Source organism: Diadema antillarum, unplaced genomic scaffold (genome assembly GCF_040938485.1).
Source record: "Diadema antillarum isolate AM-2024a unplaced genomic scaffold, OU_Dant_1.0 scf00000109, whole genome shotgun sequence".
Taxonomy (NCBI): Eukaryota; Metazoa; Echinodermata; class Echinoidea; order Diadematoida; family Diadematidae; genus Diadema; species Diadema antillarum.
The window spans coordinates 1,212,093-1,226,161 of record NW_027270998.1 but is presented as its reverse complement, the minus strand read 5'-3'; the positions used below and the strand labels follow the sequence as shown (position 1 = coordinate 1,226,161).

At 41.4% G+C, this 14,069-nt stretch overlaps 1 protein-coding gene across 2 annotated transcripts in view; it reads right to left on the bottom strand.

Moving 5' to 3' along the window:
• Nucleotides 1-13,737, bottom strand: part of LOC139719380 (uncharacterized) — a 34,267-nt gene extending 20,530 nt beyond the window's left edge. The window contains exons 1-3 of one of the 2 annotated variants that reach the window (XM_071630798.1): nt 13,314-13,737; nt 5,067-5,315; nt 4,517-4,622 (exon numbers count right to left, since the gene is read on the bottom strand). In XM_071630798.1, the coding sequence (XP_071486899.1) occupies nt 4,517-4,622; nt 5,067-5,315; nt 13,314-13,638 (680 nt within the window). In that variant the 5' untranslated portion in view covers nt 13,639-13,737. The remainder of the gene's footprint in view (nt 1-4,516; nt 4,623-5,066; nt 5,316-13,313) is intronic. The other variant, XM_071630799.1, reaches the window with a different exon arrangement.
• Between the last annotated feature and the right edge of the window lie 332 nt (nt 13,738-14,069).

Below are 14,069 nucleotides of genomic sequence, written 5' to 3'. Positions count from 1 at the left end.
TGCCACTGGCATTCAATGCATATTGTGCAGACAAGAACTGTCGTAAGCATTCTAATTTCGTGAATCTTGGTTCTCATGAAATTTGTGAAATTGAAATGCATGTGATTTTAAAAAAAAAAAACACAGTACGCAGTTACTGTTGAAAAATGTCATTTTCATCCAAAATTTAATAATCCTTGGTCCTTTACCGTAATCCACTGAATGGCTTCTTGTAACGCATGGCAACAAGGTCTGGTTTGTGTGGACAAACAACCTGAATACATACTTCCTCTGTCAACCTTTGGGCAAAGAAATAAATGCTCCACACTTAACATGACTGAGAAATGCCTCCAGCAACTTTCAGGGTGGAGGCTTTCTTCCGAAGACTAAAGGTAGAATTCCTGTGCCAGCCCATCAAAATCAACTGAACGTTTTCTTCTCAACTCGGGATAGTAAGACCTTGATGGAACAAATTAACAAATTGATAACAGAATAGCTCTGTCACTCTTTGGGCTGAGGAATAAATATTCCACTCTTGTCATGAACTAATAATGCCTCTGACATCCTTTGGGTTGGAGCAGGGATCTCGCCAGCGTATATCACCCTTGTCGGCCCCGACAAGCGTGCGGTTTGAAGAAGCAATTGCCGACAAGGGTAAAACTTGCCGACAAGGGTAACACCACGCGTGAACTTGCCGACAAGGGTACCTTGCTTGACGAGCTAAGTTCGGACCAATTTCTCGCCTTTTTCAGTCTTCATTATCTGGCTAGAAAAGAAGCTAGATGATGAAAGCAGCAGCAGTTTACATACTTATACAAGCGCAAAAAATTTACCCACGCAGTCACCGCACCGATCACAACAACGCGGCTCAACAGAGCGACGTACTAGCTGATACCAGGGAGGTCTCACCTCCCTGCTGATACACACCACATCACACACTTCCTCACTCACATGCGCTCTGATTTGGGATCCACACACACATGCACAAGCATCCAGCCGGCCACTTACAGCCTCCTGCATGTACAACGGTACAGTGTATTGTGAGAGCATGGGTAGGGTCCATGGTGAGAGGGAGAGAGAGGACGGAAAGAGAGGGTCGGAGGCCGAATTGAAGGAGGCTGAGGAAGGCTGACACGTGCTCGCTTGTTGTCACGCTTGTTGTCGGGTTACGCAAAAACAAACGATATGAAATGCATGCCCCCTCCACCAAAGGTTGTATTTATTTTTTTGGCTGCTTTGGTTTGTTTGTTAGCTTGTCTGCCTGTCTGTCTCTCTATTCGCAAAATAAGTCAAAATTTGGGAACAGATTAGGATGAAATTTTCAGGAACAGTTGGTTGGTAAAATGGTGCAAGGAACAGATGATTAGATTTTGATAGTGAGCAGGATTTATAATACCACCGAAATTCACAGCCAGGATCCAGGATCTTTAGACTTTGTTTCGTATATTTGAAAGGATTCGTATCAATTCTTTAGGAAGCTGGCCATCGGCAATGACGCAAAATTAGATGCGTTCAAAGCATTGCCGCAGAGAGAAAATTAACTCCATTTTTCGTTAAAAAAAGAAAAGAAAAAAGAATGTGCGATGGAGTAAGCAAATGCAAATTGTTATTTAGGTTTTGGTAGTTTCAGTGGGTTATTTTTTTTTTTAAATCTAAAAAGCCATGCGTTCCATTTTAGCCTTTTCAATATCTATGGATTTGTAAACGTCATTCGTGAATATTCCATTTTCCTTCTCCGGGCCGAAATTTATAGTAATTCTGTCATGATGGTCTTTCAAGTTCAACGTATACGTAATGCTCCACGTGCTTCTGGCTTGGTTTGTAAAAAGGTGGGTTAGGGGGCCTTCACGGGCAGAAAATAAATGATGATCATTCATCAATGTTCCCAGTTGGTTTACATGCTATGTACACGCTGTTTACGACCACTGAAGCAAGGTGGCAGTACGCGCGACATTCTTTATCTGACACCGCTTTCGTGGAAATTTCATGGAAATTTCCACGAGCCATGATATCAAGTTTCCCCACTGCTTGAGGTCGTGCCTTTTTTTATTCTTCATTACGAACACCAATTTGTTCAACTTGAAAAGTGTAGATAATTTGCTTTGAGGACGTGTTTCTTTTTTTTTTTTTTTTTTTTGCATTGCAGCATCGGTAACATTTTGTTTTGTTCATCGTCCCTGCATGGCAGGGGTTCATGGGAGGAGAACGATAGGAATGACTGGGGAGAAAATAAACTGAAAGAAGGAAGCATCTTTTGAGCGAGCTGTCTTTGTTTTTCTCTACACCAGCATCAGTTATCGCCACCAAGATTCTTTTTTTTTTTCGTTACTCCGACAGATTAATGATAAAATGATGCTAGATTCTTTGTTCTGAAGGTTCGTTAATCCAAAAATGATTAAGAAAAAATGTCCGTTCATTTCACGACGAAATCAGTTTTGTTATTTCGAACGTTCTGCCAGTGAAATTTCGGAATAAAACGACGGCACAAAACAGCGTGTTTTCGTACTCTAAGGGTCAGTTATTCCGACAGAAGTAGTAACGATGAAATAATAAATTGTAGATTCTTTATTCTGAAGGTTCGTTAACCGAAAATTGAATAAAGAAAAATGTCCGTAAATTTCAAAACGAAATCAGTGCGTCATTTCAAACGTTTTGCCAGTGAAATTTTGGAATAAAACGACTGCCCCAAAACAGTTGCAGTTTTCTTACTCTGAGGGTTCGTTACTCCGACAGATTAATGATAAAATGATGCTAGATTCTTTATTCTGAAGGTTCTTTAATCCAAAAAATGATTAAGAAAAAATGTCCATTCATTTCACAACGAAATCAGTTTTGTTATTTCGAACGTTTCTGTCAGTGAAATTTCGGAATAAAACGACGGCACAAAACAGCGTGTTTTCGTACTCTATAAGGGTCTGTTATTCCGACAGAAGTAGTAATGATGAAATAATAATAGATTCTTTTTTCTGAAGGTTCGTTAACCGAAAATTGAATAAAGAAAAATGTCCGTAAATTTCAAAACGAAATCAGTGCGTCATTTCGAACGTTTTGCCGGTGAAATTTGGAATAAAACTGCTAAAAAACAGTTTGCACTTTTCTTACTCTTAGGGTTCGTTACTCCGACAGATTAATGAAAAAATAATGCTATATTCCTTATTCTGAAGGTTCGTTAATCCAAAAATGATTTTAAAAAATGTCCGTTCATTTCACAACGAAATCAGTTTTGTTATTTCGAACGTTTTCGTCAGTGAAATTTCAGAATAAAACGACGGCCCCAAAACGGTTACAGTTTTCTTTTACTCTGAAGGTTCGTTACTGCGAAAGAATAACGATATAATACTTTAGATTCTTAATTCTGAACGATCGTTAATCGGAAAACGATAAAGAAGAAATGAAAACGGTTACAGTTTTCTTACCCTCAGGGTTCGTTACTCCGAAAGAATAATGGCAAAATAATACTCTACATGCTTAATTCTGAATGATCGTTAATAGAAAAATTATAAAGGAGAAAATATTCGTTTATATCCAAACGAAATCAGTTTTGTTATTTCGAATGTTTTGCCAGTATAATTTCGGAATACAAAAACGGCCCCAAAAGGGTGTTTTCTTATTCTGAAGGTTTGTTATTCTGAAGCAATAACGATGATAGATGATAGATTCCTTTCTGAAGGTTCGTTGATCGGAAAATAATAAAGAAAAAATGCTTGTTCATCTTCGAACGAAATCAGTTTTATTTTGAACATTCATCTGTAGTACCGACCTTTGGTGTTGTTGTTGTTTTCGATTACAAACCTTCGAAGTACTCAGTAATGAATCGTTTCATTTTATGATTAAACAAACCTTCGGAATAATGACCATCATTACATTTTTGTATGATATCTCTTTGATGTCATGGCCAAACAACCGCAGTATACCCAGAAAGGAAAGTGCAACGATGTCCCGAAAGTTCTCGATCGCTTCTCGCGCATCTGCATGCAATAGGCCTACCACGTGGTCGAGCAGACGGCGAGAAAGCAACACGGCGCGCGTTGTTGCGATGCAGAGGCGGCTAATTATTGCAACAGTGAAACAGGAAAGGCCTAAAAGAAATCGTAACCTCCACCATCGGCAACTACTTCTCTATTTAGAAACTGCCGCTAAAAAAGGTATGGAGTTTCTGCATTGTTTCTGTGAGAATATGCCCCTCACAACGTTCATTACATCTCCGTGAAAATGTCGCATTTAGTGGCATTTCAGCGGCGATTTATCTGTGTTGTATTGAGCATTAGCGAAGGCTTCCGCGCTTCGCGCGGGAGGGGGAACCCCCCTCCCGTACCCACCCCCAGAACAGCGCGCATAAATGCCGACAAGCGTGAAGAAATTCCTGGCGAGAACCCTGTTGGAGGGATGGCAGAGAAGGAAAAATTAATCCGAATTTCTGTGGCTCAGCGTTGCCTCAAAAGGGACAGCACCAACTGCCTATAATGAGTTACCCAACCCAAGGGGTCCTGTTAGAGCACTTTGACTTGTCGAAAAAGAAATACAATGTAAAATTTACCTCCTTCTTGGCGACCTGTCTCTTCCTGGAACTCTGCGATCCCTATTCCTGTTTTCCATGTCTCTCTTTCTCTCCTTGTCTTCTTCCTCCTTCTTTTCATCTGCTGCTGTGAGAAAATGCAAAATCACATAAGTTTAATATTTTGTGATGAATACTCAACACAATGGTGTGTCTAGGTGATTTCCACACAGAATTTATTCTTGGTAGGATAAAATCAAATGAAAAAGCCTTAAATTCATTTTACAAATTCACCACAACTCACAATAAGCATTAGTATTTCAAGGAAAACAAAGAAAAAGAAAAAAAATAATAATCAACTGTAAAACTTGTCAACTTATTCTATAAAAGGGCACTCACGGAATAACAGCTGAACATTTTTCTGAACTTGTACATCTGTGTGACTAATTTTTACTCTTGCGCCATACCCTCTTGATGATTCAACTGATCAATTCTACATGCATATCTAACACATGGATGTCTTGATCTAAACGGACTGGCATACAGACATGTACATGCATGCAATTTCAAACACATAAAAACAGGTCACTACCTTCTGCTGGTTTTTCACTGGTCTCTTCTGCCTGTCCAGCTGGTGCTTGTTCTTGGTCCATACTTTCTGGCTGTGCCTCTGCCCCACCATCTGGCTGCTGCTGCTGCTCTGCTGGAGGAATTTCTTGCTCAGCCTCCTGAGCAGGCTCCTGGGCTTCGGCTTGCATTTCCTGCTGTTCCATGGTAGGGGGAATGTCCAGGTCCTGCAAGAGCTGGTCATCTCCTTCGCCTCCTTCAACATCATCACCCCCTGAAAGAGTTAATCAATGCAGAATATGTTTGCTTCAATTTGAGTTTTTAAGGAAATACTTAGGAAGCGATCAATGATTCTCAATCCCTGTCCTGACAAAGAAGGCATGGTAATATGGTTATATGTAACATTCCCCCTTGAACACTGTAAATGATGTCCTTGTTTGTTGTGCTATACTTCCTATTCCTACTACTTGATACAGCTGCACACATCATGGCTAACCCCCTGCCCATAAAAGCACCAAATTGGGTATGCAAGTTCAGGTCTTCCTTCTATGTATCCCCTCCTCTCTCCTGCAACATCCTCCTCCAGAACAATTATATGCAACTTTTGCTGACCCCAAAAGGCCCATGACAGACAAGCCCTGGGCATTATGTCTTGCCAGCAACATGTGTTTCCTTCTGCCATTTTCATGTATCATGTTTCATTGGGTTACAGCTTGTTATTCCGAAGGTTTGTTATTCCGAAAGGCTCTTCAATCCGAAGATTCATTATTACGAAGGTTCGTTATTCTGAATTTCATTTTCAGACTAACAAATCTTCGGAATAACGAACCTTTGGAATAACGCCACAAATGTTCGGATTAACGAACCCTTTTTCATTTTCGAATCAACGAACCTCTAGGTATAGGGAATTTGTGTTTCGGATTAACGAATCTTCAGACAACGGACCTTCGGAATAGCGAACCTTTGGAATAACGAACAGCACCATTTCATTGTACTTTCTTTCAGCAGCCTCATTAGAGCAGGTTATAGCTGTCATTATCATAGTTGCTCTATTCAGTCTCATCTCTTTTTTTTTTTTTACTCGTTGTTTGCTTTGGTTGCTGTCACTCTATTTGCCTCCCAAGTGTTAACTAGCTGGTAGACTTAGTCTATCAGAAGCCAACTATGTGGGCAAGGGTTAGATTTATCTTGATTCACTTCACTACACTTACAATGTACTATACTCCTCAATCAAATTTCACAGCAACCCAGTACTGTAAGACAACTAGCATTAGTAGCAAGCACTTTGTATCCAACTCATCAAGGATTGGAAAGCAGGTGACAAAGTAATAACCAAGCAAGGATAGAATTGTTATTTTCATAGTAGGTATGTACCTACACCACCACTACCAGCTTTGGGAAATTGTCGAAGATGAATTAGCATCACTGGTGCTGGGCCAGGTCGTGCATTTTCGCTTCACATACATGTACAGAGTGGCATGGCCGACTGATAAGTGCAGCTGCTGATCTACAGCTTTTAGCTAACCTAATTTTTGTAGATCATCCAAATTTAGTTGATCATTCTTTCATGATCACATTGAAATTGGCTGCATATCGGATGATTTCTTACAGCAGAACATATTTCTAGATCTCTCAAAGTTACAGTACATTGGTCCAGGGATCTAGCACTGTATTTGATACTTGTTCACACTGCACCAATCAGTTTAACTCGTTTATTCAAGCATGTGGCACAATGTGCCTGGTTGATACCATTTGCAGACTAGCTAGTCACCTGGGGTGAACCATGAGGGGTCGGCATCATTCACTAGTTTAATCAGTTTTCTCAAGTCACAGGTTATCAACTAAACCTCTAGTGCAGATTCACTGGACATTATTCATATAGGCAGTGTTCACTGCAACAAGCATGTCTTTACCATTCAGCCACACGCATGTGCATCCATAGTGTACTTGGTACATACAAATGTACCTGGATACAGCCATGTCAAAATGCAATGTACATCACACACCACCACAAAGAAAATAACCTCATTTTTCTTGCATCATGACATTCTAGATAACTTCATTTGCTTACAGTGGCTTCATGCTTGTCCATTTAACCATAAATTTTCTTTAATTTCCTTCCTACTCCGTAGCACTGGTTTAATATGCACACATTCAGCTATACCTACATGTAGCTGCGCCTGGTGAATACTAGTACTATTAGAGATTGAGTCCAATCTGGATCCTGTAGTACTGTATACGCTATATATTTCGCGGGGGTTTTATTTTCGCGAATTTCGCGAGTCGGGAGCTATTCGCGAAATTAACAACACGCGAAAATATTACCTTCCAAAATGAATCCCTTGCTTTGATGATACGAACATTTCAGTACTAGTATACCATGTCACGGCTTACCGAACAGACCATACTGGCTAAGCTTGTTTACGCTCGTCCACGTCTACTTACAAACACTGTAGAGAGCCAATCCATTATCGCAAGGGGACCACTCGTCAGAAATCTAGCGCAATGGACTTAACCACTTCAAAAATGTTGAATTCTAACTTACTAGTTTGCAGAGTTTGGTAAGTTTTTTTTTTTCATGCAGTGTATAACTAGTATCATTTTTATTTGCTAGTATCGTTGAAAATTCACACTTTCTTTGCCACTTCATATTTTCTCTGGTCCCCCAATCGCGAATTTAACCACTCGCGAAAATGTGTGACAGCGGCAATTCGCGAAAATTTATGTACGCGAAAATTATAGCGTATACAGTACATGAGCAGCGACTGATGTAAGCAATCATAAGTCCCCCTTGATCACAACTTTGTTCGATTTAAAATCTGTCTTAACAAAAAAACAAGATCCAGGGGTCTTGCACTCTCCGGAGTATCACAAGTTCACTTTCAACACATTCTTGCCAAGTATTCCCCATGAAAAACAGCAAACTTGGGGGACTCCAGGAGGACATGGTGTCCATTTGCATATAATTCTATTACATTTGCAATTATACCTGTCAAATTTGTAGCAAACTTGACCATGTGTTTCCAGAAAGAAGATGAAAATTGATCCCCAATTTGGTCATGGCCCCAGAGGGCCACCTGGATCTGCCATAAACAAACTTGAAGTTCACTCACAAATGTACTCTGTATTTTAAGTATTTCTGCTTTCATAGTCAGATTTTTTAAAGATTCTCTAGTTATAGGACTCTGGGCTCCCTGGCTGGGCCGGGGCCCCTCAAGTGGGGCATAAAATGTAGTGTTCATTTGTGCAAATACTTATTCTATCATCCTAGCAAAATACAAGCTGGGTTTGGTAAGAATTTGACCATGCATTTCAAGGAGATAAAAGTGTGAATATTGGGTCAGAACGCATTAAAAATAGTACAATAAACAAAAAATTACCGGTAAATTGAAAAAAAAAAATCAATAAAATGGAAAATTTCTATTTGGAACGCCAGGGTACCAAAATTTCATTTACGGCACTACATGTCCTTCCGACCTGTCTATCTCGTTTGTGGAGAATCGAAGTACACACATTCTTCTCAATGTGAGCATACGCATTTGCATAGCCAAGTAGGCAGATTGTCTTGCCACCAATGAAATTTCTTTCAATGGCTTTTTGGATGTCAGATGAGGCCGTTTCCATTGTGATGGTAGTGTGTGATGTAAATATGCCGCCCACACCACCAAGGTTTGATCGCCGGCTACATTTGAAATGTATGCTTTTGCGCTCAGTTAAATTTTGGCACAGGAAGTCAAACCTTGGCCTGGTGCATGTCTTTTACAGCCTCTCAGTTTCACACCATATGGCATGCATCCAAATGCAGAGACAAACATGCTGGCTCAGTGTGTGTACGAGTATGGCTGTATCAAACTACCAAAGTCATTAAGCAAGACCATGTGGATACAACCACATGCAAAGCATGCTTGTGGATGTGTAGTTGGCTGTATATGTGTGTGCGTAAAGTCAAAGGCACATGTGTGTGTGGCTTGCCTGGAGTGCAGAGTGCACAGCTATCTAAACAACAAGGTTGGACCTCCCTTGCCAAAATTCAATCGCACGCAAAGGCATACTATCGTTTCTAATTCTACATGTAGCCGGTAGTTGAATTTTTGACGGTGTTATGGACAAATTATGGGCGACAGGCTGCTGCCATATGGGGCGCCAAGTGTCGCATGGCCTACAAAGTATTTCGTTACAAAATCAGTCATTTCATCGACGAAACGACGAAATGACCATCTTGTTAGGAAGTGAACATTTCGTAACGAATGAACATTTCGTCCGACGAAATGTTGTCTTCTTTGACAAAATGATCATTTCATCGACGAAATGTTCATTTCGTGGCGCAATGCAATCCTTCATAAATTCCCCCAAAATTCACGGATCACTACCAAAATTTAATCATTTGTTACTTGTGTCATTCTCAACCTTCCCTGCAAGTTTCACCCAAATCCGTGCACAACTTTTTGAGTTATTTTGCACACGGACAAACTAACAAACAAACAAACCAATGGTAACAAAAACATAACCTCCTCCCTTGGCGGAGGCAATGATGAATGTGACAATCGTTAATATGACAATTTAATTGACGCCAAGGCATTACGGCTGGACTCTGGAGTTCAGTTCGGGCAACCTCGGAGTTCAGTTCGGGCAACCTCCGAATTCGGAAGTTAAACTTCCGAATTCGGAAGTTTTCGTAGATTTTCGCAACGGCTTTCGGCACGCATTGGCTAACACCAGCACGCTTCTTCTTACCTAACTAACCACTCTCACCCATAATCACAATTCTAAACTGCTTTCAAAGCAACTCACCCTACAAGTTTGACAGATATTCCACAATCCACACTTCAAAGTTCAAGGTATGTAAAATTCGAAAAAAACATGTTGATTTTGATATGAATTTCTCTGATTTTTCCTTGCTTTGCGCCGTCAGTCTTCCTGCCTCGCACGAGTGCTATGTAGCAATATGAAAGCGTGCATTGCCGACGGCCGCTACCACATCGGACACTTCCGAATTCGGAAGTATTGAGCGCGCTCTACGGCAGGCTTTGGCCAGGACTGCCGATATCGGAAAACTTCTGAATTCTGAGGTTGCCCGAACTGAGTTGTTGGACTAACTAACGTTCAAAGAGATTTTCCTCCGTGACTGCTAGAGTGCGGGGTCTTCATACGCCCTGTACCATTGTTTTGTGAGCGCAAGGGGAGCATTGGATGCAACGAGGAGGTAGGCTCACCCCTCGTGCTAACACGCTAGCAAACGAGCAACCGAGGAGCAGCCAAAATCAAGTGCGTACTTGCGTAAAACTTCAGTTTGCGTAATACGCGCTGTAGAAATGTATACTAACGTCACTTACTGTATGGTCGCCATTGCGGTAAGGTCGCCAGACATTCACATCGCATGTAACGCGCGCGGCGATCGGAGATGACCTTGGGCGACGGATTTTCATCACTCTCAAAATACATTCGTAATTCACCTTTTTCCTCTGTAAAAACTCAAATAATTGTAATCAAAATATATTTTACCATATGTAAGAGGTGTTCAAACCATTTTTAATGCGAGGATGTTTCTGATTAAAATGGATTTCAGGTTGCAGACTGAGGGAGGTTTTCAAACGCGGTGACCGACAATGCCTCCTTCATTGAAGTGTGTGTAACTGTTATAACACACACGCTAATAATATGTGGCAGGCTATGGGTGGCGAACTAATTCAGTGCCGATATTAGTTCGCCCACCCAGAAGTGCATATCAGTTCGGGAAACCCACTCACAAGGGGAGCCCCTCCTTATAAGGCCAAGTAAAAAAAGAAAGTAGTTTCTCGTCCGGGTTTTTTGAGCAAGGCGATGAGGGAGGTCCTTACTATTTGATATCTTACTATTTTTTCAAGGATCGTCAAAATGAAAGTAATATGTGTTTCTCGTCCGGTAATTCTGAGAAAGGTAACGAGAGAGGGCTTTACAATTTTCTATATTCAATTTATGAAATGAAATATCACTCTGGTAGCTGTGTTACGAGACCAGGTCCCAAGTGTACGTCTTGCCTGCACTCTGTGCATTTTCAAACAAATAGATATATGTGCCATACTTGAAATGAAACTTCATGCATGCAGAAATACATTTGATTTTTCTTTCCACTACAGATGTCAAGGGAAAATGACCATCTTAATACTGGTATTTAGCGTTGTAATGGCTTTTCTGATACCAGTGTACTTGCAATTCTGATGTATTGTGCTATTAATTGAAACAGGTATAAAACATGTCTTTCAACAAATGTACGACAGAAATAAATTCCATGATATTCAAAACACTGCTTTATTTATTGGTGTTTGTGACTTTTTGTGTCCACACAGCGGGTGTGTATATCTGCAGTTCTTCACAGTACAATTGTAGCACATTCAACTGGAAACTGGCTTGTACAATTGCAGATGGATGTCAAAATGATACTGATATGGCATTCTAGCATTAAACGTTTAAAGATGTTTCTTCATGTTCTAAAAAGACATTTGATAATCACTCATTATTTGGATGATGAATGATTGTATAACAGTACACACTACAGATGATACCACTCATGGCTGTGTCCGTGAATTTACATCGTGAAGAAAAGTATCCCGCAGAAATACGAGACAAACCAGAATCCGTGGAAAAGTTATTTATTTTGTAGATACACCCATTTAATCATTCTACATTTGCTGGAAAAGCGCATTCATTTTCTCTTCAAAATAGAATGTATCGCCGTGACAGACCAGGGGATGGGGACCCTGGACAGCTACAAAACACGCACACTTTGCCGATATACGGTGCGGCACGGCCACTGCACTGGCACCAGGGAGGTGTGGACCTCCCTGCTGGCACCGTACCTTCCGACACTGCACACACATGCACATAGTCACAATGACATGAAAATGTATACAAACTCGATACCGTACAATCCTCACAAGCATTTGTACAGTACAATTCATCCGCTTAAAATATCAGAAACGGGGAAAAATACGAACAACGCGCGAAATATGCGTGGAATATCAGCGATTGTTCGCAAAAATGTTGCCGCTATCGCGTTCACGACGTACCGAGTGCGCTGTACATCACAGCCCAGTAGGCCGGCCCGCCGCGCCGCCCATCCAACTACAGTGCAGTTCGACTGCTTTGTGGGTCATTCCTTCTTGCCGATCGGCCGAGCTCGCAGTGTGAAATGCATGCGTTATTACATACGCACTACACACAGAAGCTACAGCTGTACTACAGTCTACAGCTAAGTAGAGGACGCAAGGCGTAAAAATTAGAAATGAGACGTCACGATTGGTAGGTGAATTGTCGATCTTTTTTTTTTTTCGGCGGCCGAAAAAATAGTAAATATCAAAAAAGACGATGCGGCAACTGAAAATCGATGCTGGCGGGGAGCGGGCTGGGACGAGAATTATGAATTTCTTGGTATTTTCAGCGCCATTTTGAAAATAGTAAATAGTAAAAAAATCGATGCGGCGGCCAAAATCGATGCGCGCGAGGACGAGAAACTGGTTTCTTTTTTTACTTGGCCTAAGTAACCCGTCCCCCTTATAAGTAACCCCGTCCCCCTTATAAGTAACCCCCGGGGCACCCCTTATAAGGAGTCTCCACGCTTTTTTGCAATGCAACGCGAAAATGAAAGGACTGCGGCAATTCGCTTGATTATGTGCATAAAGCTTCACAAGTTTCCTAGTTACTCACGAAATTGGAGCAAAATCGGTTCAAGGCATCATATCTAAAATCATGGATTTAAATGCGATGTCAACGACCCATGCGAATGCTGAAATGCGAGCGATTACTGGCGTGAGTGTCGCCAGGCGCGGCGGCGCGGCAATGCTTGAGTGCAGACGTGGCGACCGAGTACGTGATTTTAGATATGATGCCTCGAACCGATTTTGCTCAAATTTCGTGAGTAACTAGGAAACTTGTGAAGCTTTATGGAAATAATCAAGCGAATTGCCGCAGTCCTTTCATTTTCGCGTTGCATTGCAAAAAATCGTGGAGACTCCTTATAAGGGGTGCCCCGGGGGTTACTTATAAGGGGGACGGGTTACAAAGAGGGGCCCCCCTTGTGAGTGGGTTTCCCGAACTGATATTAATTACACACAAGTGGCGATCATACGGTAATTGACGTTAAGTACGCAAAGTCCGCCATTACTAAGTGGTACAATGGCGGCCCCCATGAAATCACTGACTCCATTCTAGAGTCCGCCCTCTAGTGGTGGGGAGGAGAAAAATCTCTTTGCTAGCGTTACAGAAAATCCTACTAAAAAAGAAAATAAGTTTAAACCTTGTAGCAAATCATCCTCCTGCATATTGCCATCTCCATCTGCAGAGAAACCATAGTCATCTTGCTGGAAATCTTCCCCAAATCCTTGTTCAGCTTCCGGCAGAGCTTCCTGGGCAAGTTCAACTCCAGTGTCTCCGAAGTTGTCGTCACCCAATCCCTCAGCTTCGGGCTCATCGGCGGCCGCTCCTGCTTGCGATTCGGCGATCAGGGCCTGTTCCAATCGTTCGATAAGCACAGCTTTCACGCCCTTTGAATCAAGGCCACGCTGCTGAAGTTCAGCGCGGAGTTCTGCTACTTTTAATTTTGATGGTTCTACGGAACTCATTTTGAAGAAATACCGATGATGCACGATACAAAAAATTAGGTCCAACCTCCACAAGCACGATAATTTATGGGACCACCTCGAGTTGTCCAACGTGCTTTATAGAAATGGAGGGCGATTGAAACGCTTGGTTTAGAACTCGATTGTGATTGGATACGGGTACAATTTTTTCGACAATGGGTGACAGACATAATAATTAATCTGTACTATACTAATGAGATATTTCACTAAATTAGGATTTTTTTTCATATAAAAATATTCTGAAATGAAGACAAGTTATTATGATCCTTTGATAGTCGGAATTTCTGAAAATTCACGAACATTTTAGGGTTAATTACTTTTTATTTTTTGTCCAATCAACGGTAGGATAAGAGATTTATGTAAGGGCACGCTGGCGTGGCCAGACGTACGCCGCCGCCGCGCGTGCGCCGAGA